The sequence below is a fragment of the Cygnus olor genome, chromosome 4 (assembly GCF_009769625.2).
Source record: "Cygnus olor isolate bCygOlo1 chromosome 4, bCygOlo1.pri.v2, whole genome shotgun sequence".
NCBI lineage: Eukaryota > Metazoa > Chordata > Aves > Anseriformes > Anatidae > Cygnus > Cygnus olor.
In genome coordinates this window covers 34,681,498-34,697,981 of record NC_049172.1, presented here as the reverse complement: position 1 = coordinate 34,697,981, position 16,484 = coordinate 34,681,498, and the positions used below count along the sequence as shown (strand labels likewise).

At 36.0% G+C, this 16,484-nt stretch overlaps 1 protein-coding gene across 2 annotated transcripts in view; it reads left to right on the top strand.

The window, feature by feature from the left end:
- The window catches only part of EDNRA (endothelin receptor type A), a 34,279-nt gene extending 25,172 nt beyond the window's left edge, over positions 1-9,107 (top strand). For both annotated transcript variants that reach the window (XM_040556629.1, XM_040556628.1), the window contains exons 5-8: positions 2,476-2,628; positions 4,780-4,913; positions 5,324-5,432; positions 7,377-9,107. In XM_040556629.1, coding sequence (XP_040412563.1) covers positions 2,476-2,628; positions 4,780-4,913; positions 5,324-5,432; positions 7,377-7,517 — 537 coding nt within the window. In that variant the 3' untranslated portion in view covers positions 7,518-9,107. The remainder of the gene's footprint in view (positions 1-2,475; positions 2,629-4,779; positions 4,914-5,323; positions 5,433-7,376) is intronic.
- Positions 9,108-16,484: the final 7,377 nt, after the last annotated feature.

Below are 16,484 nucleotides of genomic sequence, written 5' to 3'. Positions count from 1 at the left end.
CTCTCTCCCTGAGAAAAAGAATGTTTTTCTCATCATGCTTCTCAAAAACACTACAGTTCAGGTCTTCCACAGGCATGTTAACTGTAATGATTATCGTTCTGTTCTTAATGTAGTCGGGAGAATAGTTTGGTTTATTTTGTTTATTAGCAGAAATTAGTATTGTTTATTTGCTCAGAATAATTCAAAAGCTCCAAATTTCACCATGCCAACTTGATTTTCAGTGAAATAAATCAACATTTAGGTCCAAACTGAGAATAAGTGTTGGACATGTCAGTCAAAAAAAATTTTGTGTTTCAATGCATTGCAAGGGAGTATGAATATGAGATTAAAATGGAAATACCACTTTAACCTTAACTATAATATTCACTACCACAAACATCACAATAAGTGATTACTAAACTGTGGGAAGTACTTATGATTAACTTTTATTTTTAATAGGGGAATTTATTCAATTTTAAAGCTGTCTTTGAAAGACTTGAAAGGTTCATGCTAGACCATGATTCCCTAGAGGCTGAGTGCACTAGAAAACTTGTTTAAAATGCACATTTCCTGTAGAAAACCAGTTCCATGTGGGCTTTCAAGACAAACAAAAGAATGTCTACTTCTCTTAAATCAACCCAGTTATATGCTTTGATGCAAGTTTTGAGAAAGCCAGATTCCATAATTAATCATTTACAGACATTTTCATGTAGGTTTTGTAATTTTACGAAGCCAGGTCATCGGTCAGGGTTGTGACACAGGACTCTGGGTGTGTTCTTGACTGACATGCAATGCTCATGAAAGCTGGTAGCCTGCTATGAGAGAAAGTTTGCCTTGCAAATGTAGCGTGGATTCACATAGTATACATTTCGCTGTGCTACCCAACCAATATGCTTCTAGTCTGACCCAGAGGAATTTGCCACAGAAAAGATAATTGCTCCATGTACTTGTAATACTTTTCTCTGCAGGAGCAGTGGTAATTAGATTTCCCCTCAGTACAAACTCTTAAAATATGAGGTGTTTTGTTTTCTGGTTTTCTGCTGGCAGAAGCTCAGGTTCCGGGGGGGAATTCGGCCCCAAGGGAGAGAGCAACTATGCAGCAGACTCTAGCCCCTCCTCACACAGGGATGAAGCTAAAATGAGGAGGAGGAAACAGGCTAAAGAACACAGTTCAAGATGTCCTGTGGGGTGGGGTTGTGGCCTAGATACCAGTAGCATACTCTAAATTAGCAAGCTCTGTGAGCAGCTAACTCTGTTGGGATGGAGGAAGAGAAATCAAAAACATTCCCTTTTTCTCAGTAAATCAACTCCCTAGTGTAAGTAAAGCAGATTAAAAATGAATGTTATTAAATACTAGTCTATTAAATTGCATTTGTTTCCTTTATCTTTTAAAGTTTAGAACTGTTGAGCTTTAAATGTAAACAAGATGTCAAAAGTTTGACTTCTTCAGACAGGATCCCTAATAATCCTCAGTTATTAGCATTTTGACATTTGGTGTGGGAACTGTGATGTTACTAGAGCACATCTGCTAGGAATAAACAAGCTAAAAAAGATTATGAGAAAGAAGGTTCCCTTTTACACATATCCATCTCAGTGACTAACAATGTAGAGACAGGAAGTCTTTAAAATGTCATATTTCAGTACATCGTTTTGGCTTAGCATAAAGTTTAAAAACTAAGATTTAATATTTTCTCGAGTCTGAAAATATAACCATCTACAAAAAAGAATAATTTTAAATGTTTTGTCAAATGTAGTATTTCCCATAATACATAAATGTATTAACTTAAGCCACAACTTCAACTACAACTTATATTTAAAACTACACAGCAAAGTACTGCTACTCTAAATTCCCTCAGTGTCCTGTCATAGAAGTCAAATAGTATGAAAGGCAGGCAAAGAGTTAAAAGTAACTGTACTGCTGGAAGCCACCAGCCCTAAGTTTTGCATAGATCAGACAAACACTTATGAAGTGGCTTCTATCTGCCCTGTACATAAGCAAACCAACTACCAATCTTCTCACCGATAACAAAAGGTGATTAAACTTACAAGACATTTTGAATTTTTCTTTTTTGGAATTGGGGCAGAAGCCACAGAGGTAAATGGCATTTCCTGAGACAGATTTGTTGTCTCATACTGACAGTGACTACATTTTGGTATGTTCTTTTCACATAAGCTGAACTCCAGTTTTCTTGAGTAAGTGTAAATGTTCAGAAAACACAACCAAAGGAAATTAATTCCAACCCAGGACAGATTGCAGCAAGGGTACAGTCAGGTTGTTAATAAGGTAAAATTAACATTTACACTGCCACAGTTCCCATTTTGATGTTGGTCCAAAATAGATCTGAATTATAAGAAAGTTTACGTAATTTGGAACTGTTTGCCAATAGACAGATACCAGCATACGAACTGTCACACTTTCCATTTCCCATACCTTTCTGTGGTACTTTCCATTGAATTGTATGAAAATACCTTCTCTTTTCTCTCTCTTATCCACAGTTTTACAAAGATGCAAAGGATTGGTGGCTGTTTGGTTTCTATTTCTGCATGCCACTGGCATGTACTGCCATCTTTTATACGCTAATGACTTGTGAAATGTTAAACAGAAGGAACAGCAACTTGAGAATCGCTCTCAGTGAACATCTTAAGCAGGTAAATATAAGGAACAGCAATGTTTGAAAATACTGTTCTTCTGTCTTTGGCTTAGCATAGAAATGTTTCAAAGTACATTTGAATATATTAAATTACAGAAGTAGGACTTGAGGATATAGGTTATTTTTGATAAGGTATTCAGTCAAACCTGCAACGTAAGACTAAATCATAGTATATATAAGGAGATACTGAAGACAGCACACTCAAGAAACTAATGGTTTTCTTTCTTTCTGTTCTTAAGTGGGATGGCTGTGCTCTCCTGTTCTTTCACCTTAAATTACTACTGGCTAAATGCTTTGAAATTTAACTACAAAGATTTGAAAAAAAAAATCTTGACTATTTATTCCCTCCATACATCCCCCCTCCTTTGACACACTTTGATATGTATCTTTAGGTTCATATAAAAAGCCATTGTAGAATAACTTGCTTTAGAATAGGTGAGATTTGTTTCAGGCTTATTGCACTTTTGCAGCTACCACTCCTGTAGCTTTCCTGCTTTGAAAAGAGCAATAGGAGACTAGTACAAACAAATGATCATAAAGTCACTCACAGAACTGTCAGATCTCACTTTGATGTTTTTGCAGCACTGTCTGATGTTTCATTCCTAACTGAAATTTTAAAAACAATCTGTAGCTTTTTCTGTGCAGTTAGTCAGACAACAGGCTATAATGTTAACGTCAGCCCCTCAAATTCCACTCTTTCTTTCAAATTCCACATTCACAGACGTGAATCCCTAAACCAGTCCTCTGCAGCTGAGTGAGTTCTCTCAGAGATTCCTCCTCTGCTGGCACATTTCAGAGCAAGGCAGACCAGAGGATCTTCCCCTCGTGCACAAACCTTCCACTTTGTTCCCTCAACAGGCTCCAAGGCCAGTAGCACAGCCTGTCCCTAGGGCCACACACAGGCTACTCCACCCATCAGAAATGGAATGGTATGTGCAGGGGAATCATCCCTCCAGCCTTCCCATCCTGATGTGCAGTGCCAGCAAGCTACAAGGACTAGCTGCTGGAGGATGAATTTATGCCACAATTTACAAATGCTTCTCCTTTTAATGATCACGTTTTGCCTTTCTTCCTTCCTTCCTACAGCCCTGTCCACATTAATTTCTAGTTCTGATCCTTCTATTTTGATAAAAGCTATTATAAGAAAAAACAAACAGTAGTAGTCATATTCAACACCTAACAAGACTTATTCTAATCACACATTTCACTGTAAGTTTTTTAATGAGAGCCTTGCAATCCTTGTTATTGTTACATTAAGGTGGCAGATCCAGAAGTGGTATTCTTACCTCTACATATGTTTCTCTTTATCAAATACACGCCTACCAAACACCACCGGTACGCATTGTCCAAAATCCCGCAAAACTTCTGTAAATCTCCAGAGTCATGTAAAATGTCCATTAAATTTAAATTATTTCCTAACTACTAAGCACTATAAGATTAAGCTGTAACACAGACATTTCTATAATGTTGCTCGTAGAATGACTACTTAAAAATATCAAGATCACATAGCAAGGATAACATAGAAAAATTAATACTTTGTGCAGTATCCCTTTATGTAATGGGAGGCATACTGAATATAAAATATCACAGACAATTTGGCATCCTGACTGTGGTACGTGGTTCAATGTGGTTCAAGTTCTCAACGTGGTTCAATGGATCTGCTATTGCCAATTGATTTAGGTGCTTTGGATTTACAAATTGCCCTATGTCAAGGATTAGGTGAAACTGGTTTATCAAACAGGTGTGATCTCAGTTCCCCTCACACATGAAAAAATTTCCTTGCAGAGTATGTATGTTTCTAAAGAAAGAGGTTTATTTGAGGGACTGCTAGAAAACTAATCCAGTGTAGAGGAATAAGAAGGGCTGGGAAAGTCATAAGGTTCAGGGATGCCCAGCAGTGGTTGTTGCTTGGCTAACAACTATGATGTCCTTGATGTCTTGATGTCCTGGCAATGACCAGTGTGCAAGTCCAAAAAAAAAAAAAAAAAAAAGAATTTCAGGGACATCAGATGGTCTGGAAGCTGCACTTTGAGAATCCTTGCATGCTTTATCTAGATTATTTATCTTTGCTGCCAACATCACTCCACTACAATCAACTACCAATATGAACTAGGCACTCAGTCACAGTTACTTTTACTTCTTTTTCCAGCGTCGAGAAGTTGCAAAGACAGTTTTCTGTTTAGTAGTGATTTTTGCTCTTTGCTGGTTCCCTCTTCATTTGAGCCGAATTTTGAAGAAAATGGTATACAATGAAAGAGACCCCGGCAGATGTGAACTGCTCAGGTACTCCATTTTCTATATCAATCAGTTGTTTATACTGAAAAAATATAATATCACATACTTGGGAGATTGTGTGAGAAATGTCGTTGTGCATGCAATGTGGTGCATGTGGTGTTAGAAGAGCAAATATGTCATTTTATGATTTTTCAACTACATCTGTTTTCAGGGGGATCAGTTTTAATGGGGTAGCATAATTACAACATGTTGTCCATTACCATTGTAATCACTTTCCTCTGGGTTTTGCGAACTCCTGAGAGAGAGGTTGTTATTGATATGGCATGGTAAAAGATTAGATTGAGCAAGATAGATGAGAATTAGTTTCTTTGACAGGAGAGACTGTAACCACAAATAACATGGATGCTTCTACATTATATGAAGAGCTTAAAAGTTTTGCTTTCTTTTTTTTTGCCTAGTTTCTTGCTGCCATTGGATTATATCAGCATCAACCTGGCAACCATGAACTCTTGTATAAACCCAATAGCTCTGTATTTTGTGAGCAAGAAGTTTAAAAACTGCTTTCAGGTAAGATCTTGATAATATATAATGTCCAGTTGATGAACAGTATTAAACCACTTAGTCATCTATTTTTTTTTTGAGCTGGGAGGAGAGGCATGCAAAGGAATGAATTATTATAAGTTGCCTATTTTACCAGCTAACAGGTCACATAGCGCACATACCGAATTGAAAGTGAAAACTACCCACTTTATCTGAAATGCTAAACAAGTAAATAAGTTTGACGTAGTCCTCACATGTAAACTATCGCTGAGAGAGAGACACTCTTCTAAGTACTACTTATCAGCACATGACGTGCATGAAATTGGTTGATAATGTATTCACCACTCTAGATGAAGATAAAGGACATATACATAGGACACAAAATCTGCCAGCAGTTCAACAATCCCATTCTGACAAAAATTTTCAGTCTTCAATACCGAAGCAGGCATCTGAGTTGACTTTGGCAACTGAATAAGCATTACGGCTTTTACCTGCATTTTTCCAGTTCCTATGTATGAAAACATATTTTAATGTTAAAATATCTTACTTGTCATACTGTGCTTCTGCAAGTCCTCATTCACCTAACAAAGGCCATACAGGCAAAAAGAAAATGAGAACAAATAGTGTTAAAGAAAGTGGCAAGATGGAAAAGGAAGACTGAAATAGCTTTATCTGCAAAGAAAAACAAAAGACAGAACCATACCATAAAACTTTCAGGCTGCAAACAGGTGACACAAGCTACTGGAAAAAAAAATGTAATAAGTGATTAAAATAGGGAATACCTGTTTTTCTGTAGCCTGATGAGACAGAAACTATTTTAAGGGAGTATTTCCACATGAGAAATAAGAAGTCAGCTTTACTTCTGGTGGTCCCTTACTTCATTTGGGAACTGTGGGGAAGACACTATGCCTGGACCTGTCCTCATGCAAAAGGGAAAGTAACAGTAACAGCAGGTACTACCAGTATGCTCCTCAAATCATTAGTTCATTCATTCCATTTGTCCCTCCAAATACAACCACATTCAACAGTTCTAACTAAATAATTTTCAGCTATTACGTAATCCTTCACAGCTTTGCATTTATAGCTTCCCTTTTCCTTTCTGGTATCAAGATGATTACTTCAGGCAAGCTCTTCATTTTATAGTAGAGTTTCTCACCCTACCTCTGTAGATATTTTATGTATCCGCCCACAGACAAACAGTACATGTATCGTAAGTCTGGCCGTACCTCTCTTCAACACTCCCTTCTCATTGAGTACATGGAAGTCATGGATCTACTGCTGTTATTGCCATTGCTCCCCTGAGGCCCTATCCCTCCTTCTGCTAAAGCAGAGATTTCATCTTCATAGAATTAGGCATTAGTTTCTGCAAAAGGAGGGGAGGAAAGCTGAAGAGCCATTTCTCCTTTCAGAAGAGACAACAGAACATCACAGCCTGCGAAGAACATAGTACAACCATGAATTACCTTCTGCTCTTAAACGTGAAAAATGACACAACTCAACATATACACCATCCCTTTTACTAAACAATTTTGCCTTCTTCCAAGATGTGAGAAGAGACCTAAGTCTCTTTTTTTCTCTTACATGTTAAGCAGCATGCTGATCCCTAAGTTTGAAGTGCAGTGAGAAAGAGGGGTGAAAAAACAACCCAGCTCTTACAATGTTTACTGAATTCTGTCAGTTCTGAACCCATTTACCTTAGTCAAACAAATTTCCCTTTTGATACTGGGAAAGTTTTTCTTAAATAAGAGCCACAGGCCAGGCCTAATTTGCTGCCTTTGTGATGATCAATCGCAAGAACTGCTTGCATTCTAGGATAGGAAATTGAAATTGGCCCAAGTGCAGCTATCACTCCCTTCAGCTAGAATTCTCTGTTCATTTCTGAATTAAAAATATTGTTGGCAATCTGCATAGAGTTGATATATTTGTGCTAACCTTTTTTTTTTTTTTTTTTTTTTTTTTAAATATTTCCAGTCATGTCTTTGCTGTTGCTGCTCCCAATCAAAAAGCTTGGTGACTTCAGTGCCCATGAATGGAACAAGCATTCAGTGGAAAAATCAAGAACTAAACAATCACAATACAGACCGAAGCAGCCATAAAGACAGCATAAACTGAAAATTAAGGACTCTGACATGATTTCAGAATCAAACAGGAAAAAAAAAGTCACAATAAAGCTATTTCAACAGGAAGCCCAGTGAGTGTTCCATCATCAATTCAGAAGTGTGCACCCTTGTACCTAACTCTAGAGGTGACTGAAACGGTTGATGGACTATAACTGTGATGATGCTCTACGAACTGAGATCCACTGGATGGTAATTCTGTCTTTGAAAATTACGTAGATGTGATTATAACACCAAAAAAAATGACTTGAACTACACAGGTGGTTTGCTCTTCTGAACTAAGCAGGAACTGTCCAGTATCTGTAACTGGTACAAAACAATATTCTTCCTGATCGTGACCTAGAATTAATCACTATGGCATTTTTTAGAAGATAACAAAGTGGAATCTGTCTGTGTATATTTTCTCTCCTGCCATTTGTCTTTCAACTTCTATTTGTGTGGTGGATATATTCCGTGCACCACTACATTTTGCATGTTGTTGTTATTTTTTTTTCAGTTTTATGTTGGAAAATGTTTTGTTCCACACCAGTATGTTATTTACTTAAGTTACAGTGAGTCAGGACATCAGCTGGGCAGTTCACATTTGTAGCACTTCAGTACTCAAAAACAGGAAGAAACAATACAAAATAGCATTGACATTTGGCACTTAAGCACAGATTAATACCAAAAAAGTGGTATTAGTAACACGGTACTGTACTGTGTTATTTATTCTAATGATCTGTACAAAAATAATAATAATAATAAACATAATCTATATCAGCAAAATGAATGAAAGATGCCCACAGAGGGGCATCTTACAAAATGTTTTCAATTAACCTGCCATGTTAATTCATAATCTATATGAATTTATTAATCTATTTAGACAATAGCAGCTTTAAATCTGTGTCAAAATGAGGATCATTGGAACACAGTGAAACATTAATAAAGCTGTCCAAAGAGTTATAAAGATATAATTATTTTCATAGCAATTATGCACAACACTACTTACACGTTGTGAACATGAAGTTACAGTCATAGGTGAATGCAGAACTGTGGAAGTCTGTAAGAGTTGTATATGCACAAGGATATTTTATGCCTTATGCATACAGACTTTTTTTTTTGTCTTATTTTCACAATGTTCAAAGATTTTAATGGGATTTGATACTTTATTAGAATTGTTAACCATACAAACGCTATTAATAATATATAGAAAATATTGCTTGCATACGTGTAAACTGGTGATTTACTTATCATTTCCATCCGTTATGGTTACATGGCAAGAGATTCATTGTTTGGCTATAAACATTTTTAACTGGTAGCCTTTTATTAAACAGTGAAATTAAACAGTACGGTGTTGTATATAATATGCCTTGTGCACAAATCTGCTAGGAAATTTATAGCATCTCTTGTGCCAGGTTAAGAAACATGAACTAAATTTCTTCAATTTTTAAAAAAATGTTACATTTCAAGTGAATGTGATATAATCCTGCATATTTTTATTTACAAGGTCAAAATGCTAGTGCCTACAATGACTTCTGCTGAACAAGTTTCCCAAACGTTTACATTCACACAGATCTTCTAAAGTATATTAAAAAATATCTTTAACTTAGTTTATGTATTTTTGTGTGCTTTTGTCTCTGTGGCATATAATTGTATAAATACATACAAATGTACGTTCTTGTGTTATAAACCTAAATACAGTCTTTGACAGTGCCCTGTAGCAGTGCCCAGGAGCATGTTTAGCTGAATTTTATTCAAAACAGATCATCTTCAAGCTGTATCAAAAAATATACCAAATGAGTAACAATGCTTTCCTCTGAGGTTGAATTACTGGGTCTCTTTACATCCTGACACCTTCACTGCTACTTCAACTGAATGTATTGAGTAGATGATAACGGTAAACAGAAACAGAGGATTGAATTTAAATGGTAAATCTACACTTTTTCCCCTAAAACAAAACAAAACAAAACAAAAACAAAAAAACCCTATGACAAAACAGAAATTCAACCACCTTTAATTTTATCCTTTCATTTTTCTGCCAAATTCCACAAAAAAGGTGCTTTGACATTTCTCTTTGTGCATCAAAAATGGTGTAGGTTTAGTTGGGATTTTGCTCTGCTGTTGAACAGAGGCTGCTTTCTCCTTTGCATCAGACCAATCTTTCACAAGTATTCTTCCTTCCTTCTCTTATTTTATAGATCTTTTTACATTTGCTGCTTGTGTTTTCCTTAGCTGAACCCCAAGCCTAGCTTTCTTGGCAGCCGCTGAGATCTCTATTCCACAAGCTTCTTTTATATGGAATCTTACCAAATTAATCTCTCAGCTCCTCACTTATTAGTTAACTCCATTTCATGGCACATTTACATTTAACACCTTTAATACCTCCTGCATATTCATACTTTATTTCCCTATTCCTGCTTAGCATTGTCTCCTTCCTATGTAAAAACCTAAGGCGCAGAGTTTTTTGTTGGGCAAGAGAAGTAATTACCATGCTTTCAATATGATTCTTAAAATTACTATATTTTCTTATTCTCCACATGCTCAGATTCATTTCTTACGCTATTACACTTCTTACACAAGATCTGTACCTTATAATTAAAATCCGTTTAACTATCAGAATCATCTTTTTTTGCAGACTTCACAATTGCCAACTTTTTTTCAGTGGAAAATTTCATTGACTGTTCTCTCCCATATAGTCTCACGTCTTGAATTCAAGCACTTTCTGGACATTTGTTGAATTTAGAAGCCAGGTATTTACCTTGTTTTCAATATGCATTTAATTTAGACTACCTCACTAAACATTTCCTCTTTGGTGTATTTTATCCTTACTTGCTTCAAAAGTACAGCACACAAGTTTTATTTACATTTATATTTGCATGTGTTTATTTACTTAGGAAACTGTGCTTCAGACCTGACCTAGGTAGCTCTTGTGCTTTGGAAAAAAATGCCCATGTAGGAGTTCGTCATAAAGCTTACCTGATAAAACTGTTACTTTCCTTCCTTGAAATGAGGCTTATGCAACCTTCATGTCTGAATATCTTCATTTTGCTTTTAATGCAATCAGTTTCAGGTGTTTCCCTGTCTGTCCTTACATCTCTCAAGAGCAGCTATGAACCCTCTAACCAATTTTAAAATGAATTTTACAGAATAGAGTTATCATGCTTACGAAGTTACAGCGAATTTAATGGAAACTGGTGGATGGACAGAAGAACAAGACCCTACTTGTTTCCTACAGAGAACATTGCTGAAATTGAATTTCTATGTAGTCAACAAATTCATATGATAGAGAGATGCTATGAACATCACAGCTGCAGAAAAAGCTTTGATCAGAGGTTGCAACTTGTAAGGCATCTGAGAATCAAACCACAACAGAAATTCTTGGAACCCAGTATTCATAAGTTCCATTGCTTGTGGAATTACTGCTTTTTTGCTCTTTCTCATCATTTACATATTTGCATATTGTTACTGTATCATTCAATTCTGTGAAGCATCATGGGTTTGTGAGAAGACATAGTAGAAATTCAGATTCGATAGCATTTATATGAAAAGGATTGTGCTCAAATGTCCCTGAGGCAAAGCATGCATTTTCATTAGAAGAAACATACTCGGACTGCATGCTAACTTTGCCTTACGAATTTTTTTCCAGACTAGCTGTGCAAAGCTTGGCTTAGTAAAGTATTCCTAATTTACACTTCCCACCCTTTCAAAGACTAAATAAAAGCAATTATCTCCAAAATAAGGGCAAGGGAAGATACATAAAAAGTTTACAGAACAAAAGCAATCACCAAATTACATAGAAAAAAAAGAAAACCAACAACAACAACCAAAACAACAACAACAACAACAACAACAAAGCATGTTTAAAATGCAGTTTGAAAAGAAACACAGCTTATCGTTAGTCCAAATGTGGGAAAGGAAGATAAGAACTAAATCAAAAAATGTAGGTCATCCCCTGTTTCTCTAAAGGGAGGTGAAATGAAATGACCTCCAGCATCCCATCTAGAATCTGCTTTTTTCCCTGTATGTACACAACTGCTTCTCAAATGAACTGTTGCTTGAGTCACAGTTTTGCCGTCTCGTTAGTTACAGTAGCTTTCGTTATTCTTGATCTTTTTAAAAAATACTGCTTCTAAATTTCAAAGTCTTTTGGGACCTTAAACATATGGGACTGCAGCTCTGTTTTTTTTCTGTCCATCATTCACTTGAAAGCAGTGAAGCAGGGGACAGTCATAATAGAGCGCAGGAGTTTAGAGGGAAGTTTTGTTTTCAGGCTTTCTAGTGAAACATCTTAAGCCCCCATCAGTACCTACTTGTCACAGTCAAATTTACTGTCTACAGAGCAATGTCTCAAAAGCTATTCAGAGTCCTGTTTTTTTTTGTTTGTTTGCTTGTTTGTTTTTTTTCAGCTATTAAAAGCTACTTCTTCAGTTTTCCTACCTTCTTTCTGGTAAAGAAGCATACCGTAAGGTATTTCCACCAACATAAAAACTGCCTAAGTCAGTACTGATGTAAGCTAGAAGGTGTTGAGACACATAGAACAGTACCACACCCACAAAAAGCACATCTCCAGGGCTGCCCTATGATCACATCATCTTTTAAAGCAGAACTTATCAATGTATCCATGTTCACACAGAGACTCCTGGGGAACCAGTTGCTTTAGCTTTTAAAAAGGTACTTATTGTTGTGGTACAGGAACTAAGAATTTCAAAGCGAGAACATTTCTTGCTGTCTTTACCTGTTGACCCATTAGCTTTTCATGTTATGATTATTTCCAAACAACATCACTTTAAGAAGTGAAAATGCATGCAAAAATGCGTCTTTGCTTTATTAAATTTATCAGTTTGTACCAGATGCCGCTGTATAGCATGTGTTCCCTATGTAGTAGTTGTTCTTTATTTCTACAGACATACGGGCGTTGTCAGGAGCTACAGATGTCATTGCCTGTATCTGGTATGCTCAGCCAAAATCACTACTTGTGTCCTTACCATTAACACACACTTCAGCAAAAGGTCTGATACTCCCAACTCTCTCATAATCTCTGCACTGTATTATCCAAAAGTTTTTCTTGTAATCAGATTGGCTTATGAAAATTCAATACATTCTCACTACAAAAGTCAAACCCTATGTTCACAATGTGGATGGAGACAACAGGAAGACATTACCTGCACAAAAGTAACCACTAGCAAACTCTAAAACCAGTGAAGAATCAATGTGTGCTCCACAGGTGCCAAGTACATCTACTGGAGTCTGGCCATAAAACAAAAGCACACTTACAAAGAAATCTAAAAAAAAGATTGCTGAAAGTGAAGTAGACAGCTCAGTAGCAAACAGATCTTCCTTCATCCCTATCACCTCATGTTAGATATTGCCTTTCCAACAAAGGTCTTCAAAAAATTTTATACCATATGTCGTGATAAACAAATCAGTAGATGAAAAAAATCTCATATGTTATTGGAGGAATTCATTACTGATACTTTAAAATACTACTCTTCCTCTTTACTCATTCCAATAAAGCTCAGCATAATAAGGGTTACAACTGATAAGAAAAAGGAATTTATACCATTCTTCAGCAGCACTCTGCCCACATTTCTCAGAGAAAGTGAGTATCTGCAAATGGCTCTGAGATCTATGACTTGGAATTAATTATTTGGTGCAGCTCAGAATAATTTTTTTACTTTAATCTCATGCTGGCTTAGTCCTTGGAAGTAAAAAAAAAATAAATAAACAAATAAATAAATAAATAAATAACAACTGAGTCTACAAGTTACTGAATCAAGCATCCAACTGATTTGAGAGAAGTCCTTCTAAGCTATCTATGAGAACATGCAGTCTGCTATGTATTTTAAACATAGGGGAAGATTAGAAATCCATCATTACTAGCCACCAACTTGCAATCCTGTAACCACACTTCATATTTATTGAAATATCTGTCTGTATAGTTTTTGTGTCTTTTGCTCCCCAAAACTGTTGTACAGAGACCTCCTTGGTATTGTCTCTGAATAAAGTGTACATTATTTTCTGTAATATCCAACTTCTTCTGGGTTTCCTGCGTCCCAAACAAATTGCAATAATTCCAATGTCAAGGGCTTCTTGACAATCAAAGAAAAAACTATTGAATTATTTCCTTTTTATGATAATTTGAGAATTTGCTTGAACAGAACTTTAACCACTGGTTGTTTTTCTTCCATATAAAATAACTGTGTTTTTATATGTATATATATATGTGTGTATATATATATATATATGAACTTCTATTTACTTAAAAAGTGTCAGTCATTTAGAGAGAGACCGGAAAAATAGTGTGTAATTTAATTGTGGGCATACCACATATGACTATATACTACTATAACCAATGATATGAACAAACCCATAGGTCAACCAAATACCTAAATTTTTTAATGTAAAGTGCTAGATGAGTAACAGAAAGACTATATACGTAAAAATCAAAGTTTGTTTCAACATTCAATATTTATTGTCCAGCTGAAGGTATTACCTCAACCAAAGTTAAAACCAGTCATTGAAGTAATTTCAAGTTCCAATTAGTAAATTGGGATAAAATGCAGGAACCTACTGAAGGAAACGAAGGACGAGGTTGCCACTGACTTCAGGAAGACTGGGATTTCACTGTCAGAGTATACAATGGAGCCCCATCAGTATGGTAACTATGGCAATGTGACTAAGTCCATGACAGCTAAGACAGAAGAAGTAAAAGACTCTGCGTGGCTTGCATGAATAATTGCTAAATTATAATCTCATATGCTTGGGTGGGAAAAGAAACTGGCACACTTTTCCTTCCATAAAAACAGTTTAGCAAAAGAAGTCAGCAGTAACAGGGTTCTTCTCTCAGGCAACTCAACTAGCAGAGATGGATGGTCAAAATAGGAGAACAGGAAGACAGTGTACACAAAGAGAAAAATCCTCACTGCAGAATACTGATATTCTGTCCTTATCCTGTCCTTACTCCATGCTGTAACCTTTACTTATACAAATTATCCCACAGATTTCAATAGGATGAGCTATGTCAATACACTTACTGGTTTCCTTGGAGGTGTCCTTTTTACTGTTCGGGCAGATACTGGCAATGTACAGTTGGGTGGAATACCCTAACATTACATATCCTTGACATGCCTACTGCAATTATGCAGATCCATTTTTCTGACACAATTCCAGTCTACGCTGAAATCAATGTGGACATATTATGCAGTGAGCACATATCTCAGAAATATAGCAATCCTCTGTCAGAGGAATCACAGGATCAATATTTATTACTGCAGGGTATGTAGTGTGCTGTATTCCTGAAGCACTTGATATATACAAGAGAAAAGCATCTCTGTGGGGGTTTACCCTGCTGAGTCAAACTGAAAACCCTTACAAATCTCCTGATATACAGACCTCTGGGATCTGCCTTCTTTCAGAAAAGTTCACCTTCTGTAGCTGATTACATATTTAGCTGTTCTAAGGATGTATTTTCTAGGCTTTGGGAAAACACAGTTTACACTGACTAAACACTGCATGAGAACTGTCATGTACAGTCATTCCCACTCAGCAGTTTTGCCACAGGTATAAACCTTCATAAACCTTGTTCTGTATGCAAATAAAATCATCAAGTAAAATAATATGGAAAATGTATTACATGAGAAAGAATTTGATGTCACAAGAAAAGGAACTGCCTGTAACTACACCAAGCCAACATACTTCTTATCAAGCTCCACTTGGTAACAGCAGATTACCTTTTAGTGAATTTGCAAGCCAATTTTAATACCCTCTCCCTTGAAAGGAAAATAAGAATGCCAAGCAACACTGAATTTATTGGATGATTAGCTAACTTTTTCTCTGTTGTGTCTTGAAACTGAATACAAATAATTAATTTAATGCACTTTGTGCCTTAGTTGAAGTAAGATTACTTCTGCACTACTTTGTAACCCAAACTGCCCTGCTATGCCTACAACTGGTTCCAGACATCTTACCAACAATTTGTTACAGTGGGTGCCAGGGTAGAAAAGGAAAATGATTAACCAACCCAAATAAACAAAACAATGCAACTAAGGAACAATTCTGAGCTCAACAGGGAGCTGAAAATCAATTCCAAATGCTGCTTCAACTACATGTTGTATACTCTAATAAATTGTTCCAAAACTACACTCTGTAAACACATGGCAACAAAACCTGCATAGCATTTTTAAAAAGCATTAAAAATGAAACTTTATAATGTTTAATACTGATGTCTGATGGTGACTAAACAATCTACAAGAAATTCTGTGCGTTAACTGGTTTTCATTATACAAACTCTGCAGAACCCTGAGAACTCTGCAAATTCAAGAGATAAACTTTCTCTAAATAGTCTGCAAACAAGTTAGAGAAATTGGAAATTGTGTATTGAATTCCAATTTCTCGTGCTCAGTGCTTACAGTTTAACCTTGATATCTCTCCTATATCTTGTCCTTCTCTCTGAGGTCCCTTCTTTTTCTTGACTTATCACTGCCAAGAAGCAGGATGAATTAACTTATGTTGAACTAACTACTTCCATTGCTTCAAATGTTTACACTATCCAAGCCTAAAGCTGGCCTTATGCTTTACTATCCTGTACCAAAAGGTCTAATGTGAACATACCTTATATCGTCAGTGTAGTTCTTGAAGATAAAGCAATTAAAATGTAACAGTTGTGGAGCAGGTGAAAATAGGAAACAAAATAAAATTAACCGGGAAAAATAAAAGCAATTAAATATTGATATTTAACTGAGTTTTTCCACCCTAGGAAAGGCTTCATATCAATTTTTCACTTTTTTTTTTTTCCTCAAAGCCTCTTTAGAATCACAGTGAATAAAAAGATGAATGTGTCTGCCTCACATCATAGACGCGAAAGATTTTATACAATCCTTACAGTAAGCTAAATGTAGTAAAATTTTTAATGTTTAGATAAACGTTGGTGACTTGGAAGTCTAATTTGCAATGGATTAACATTCATATTGCAAACAGTTCCAGG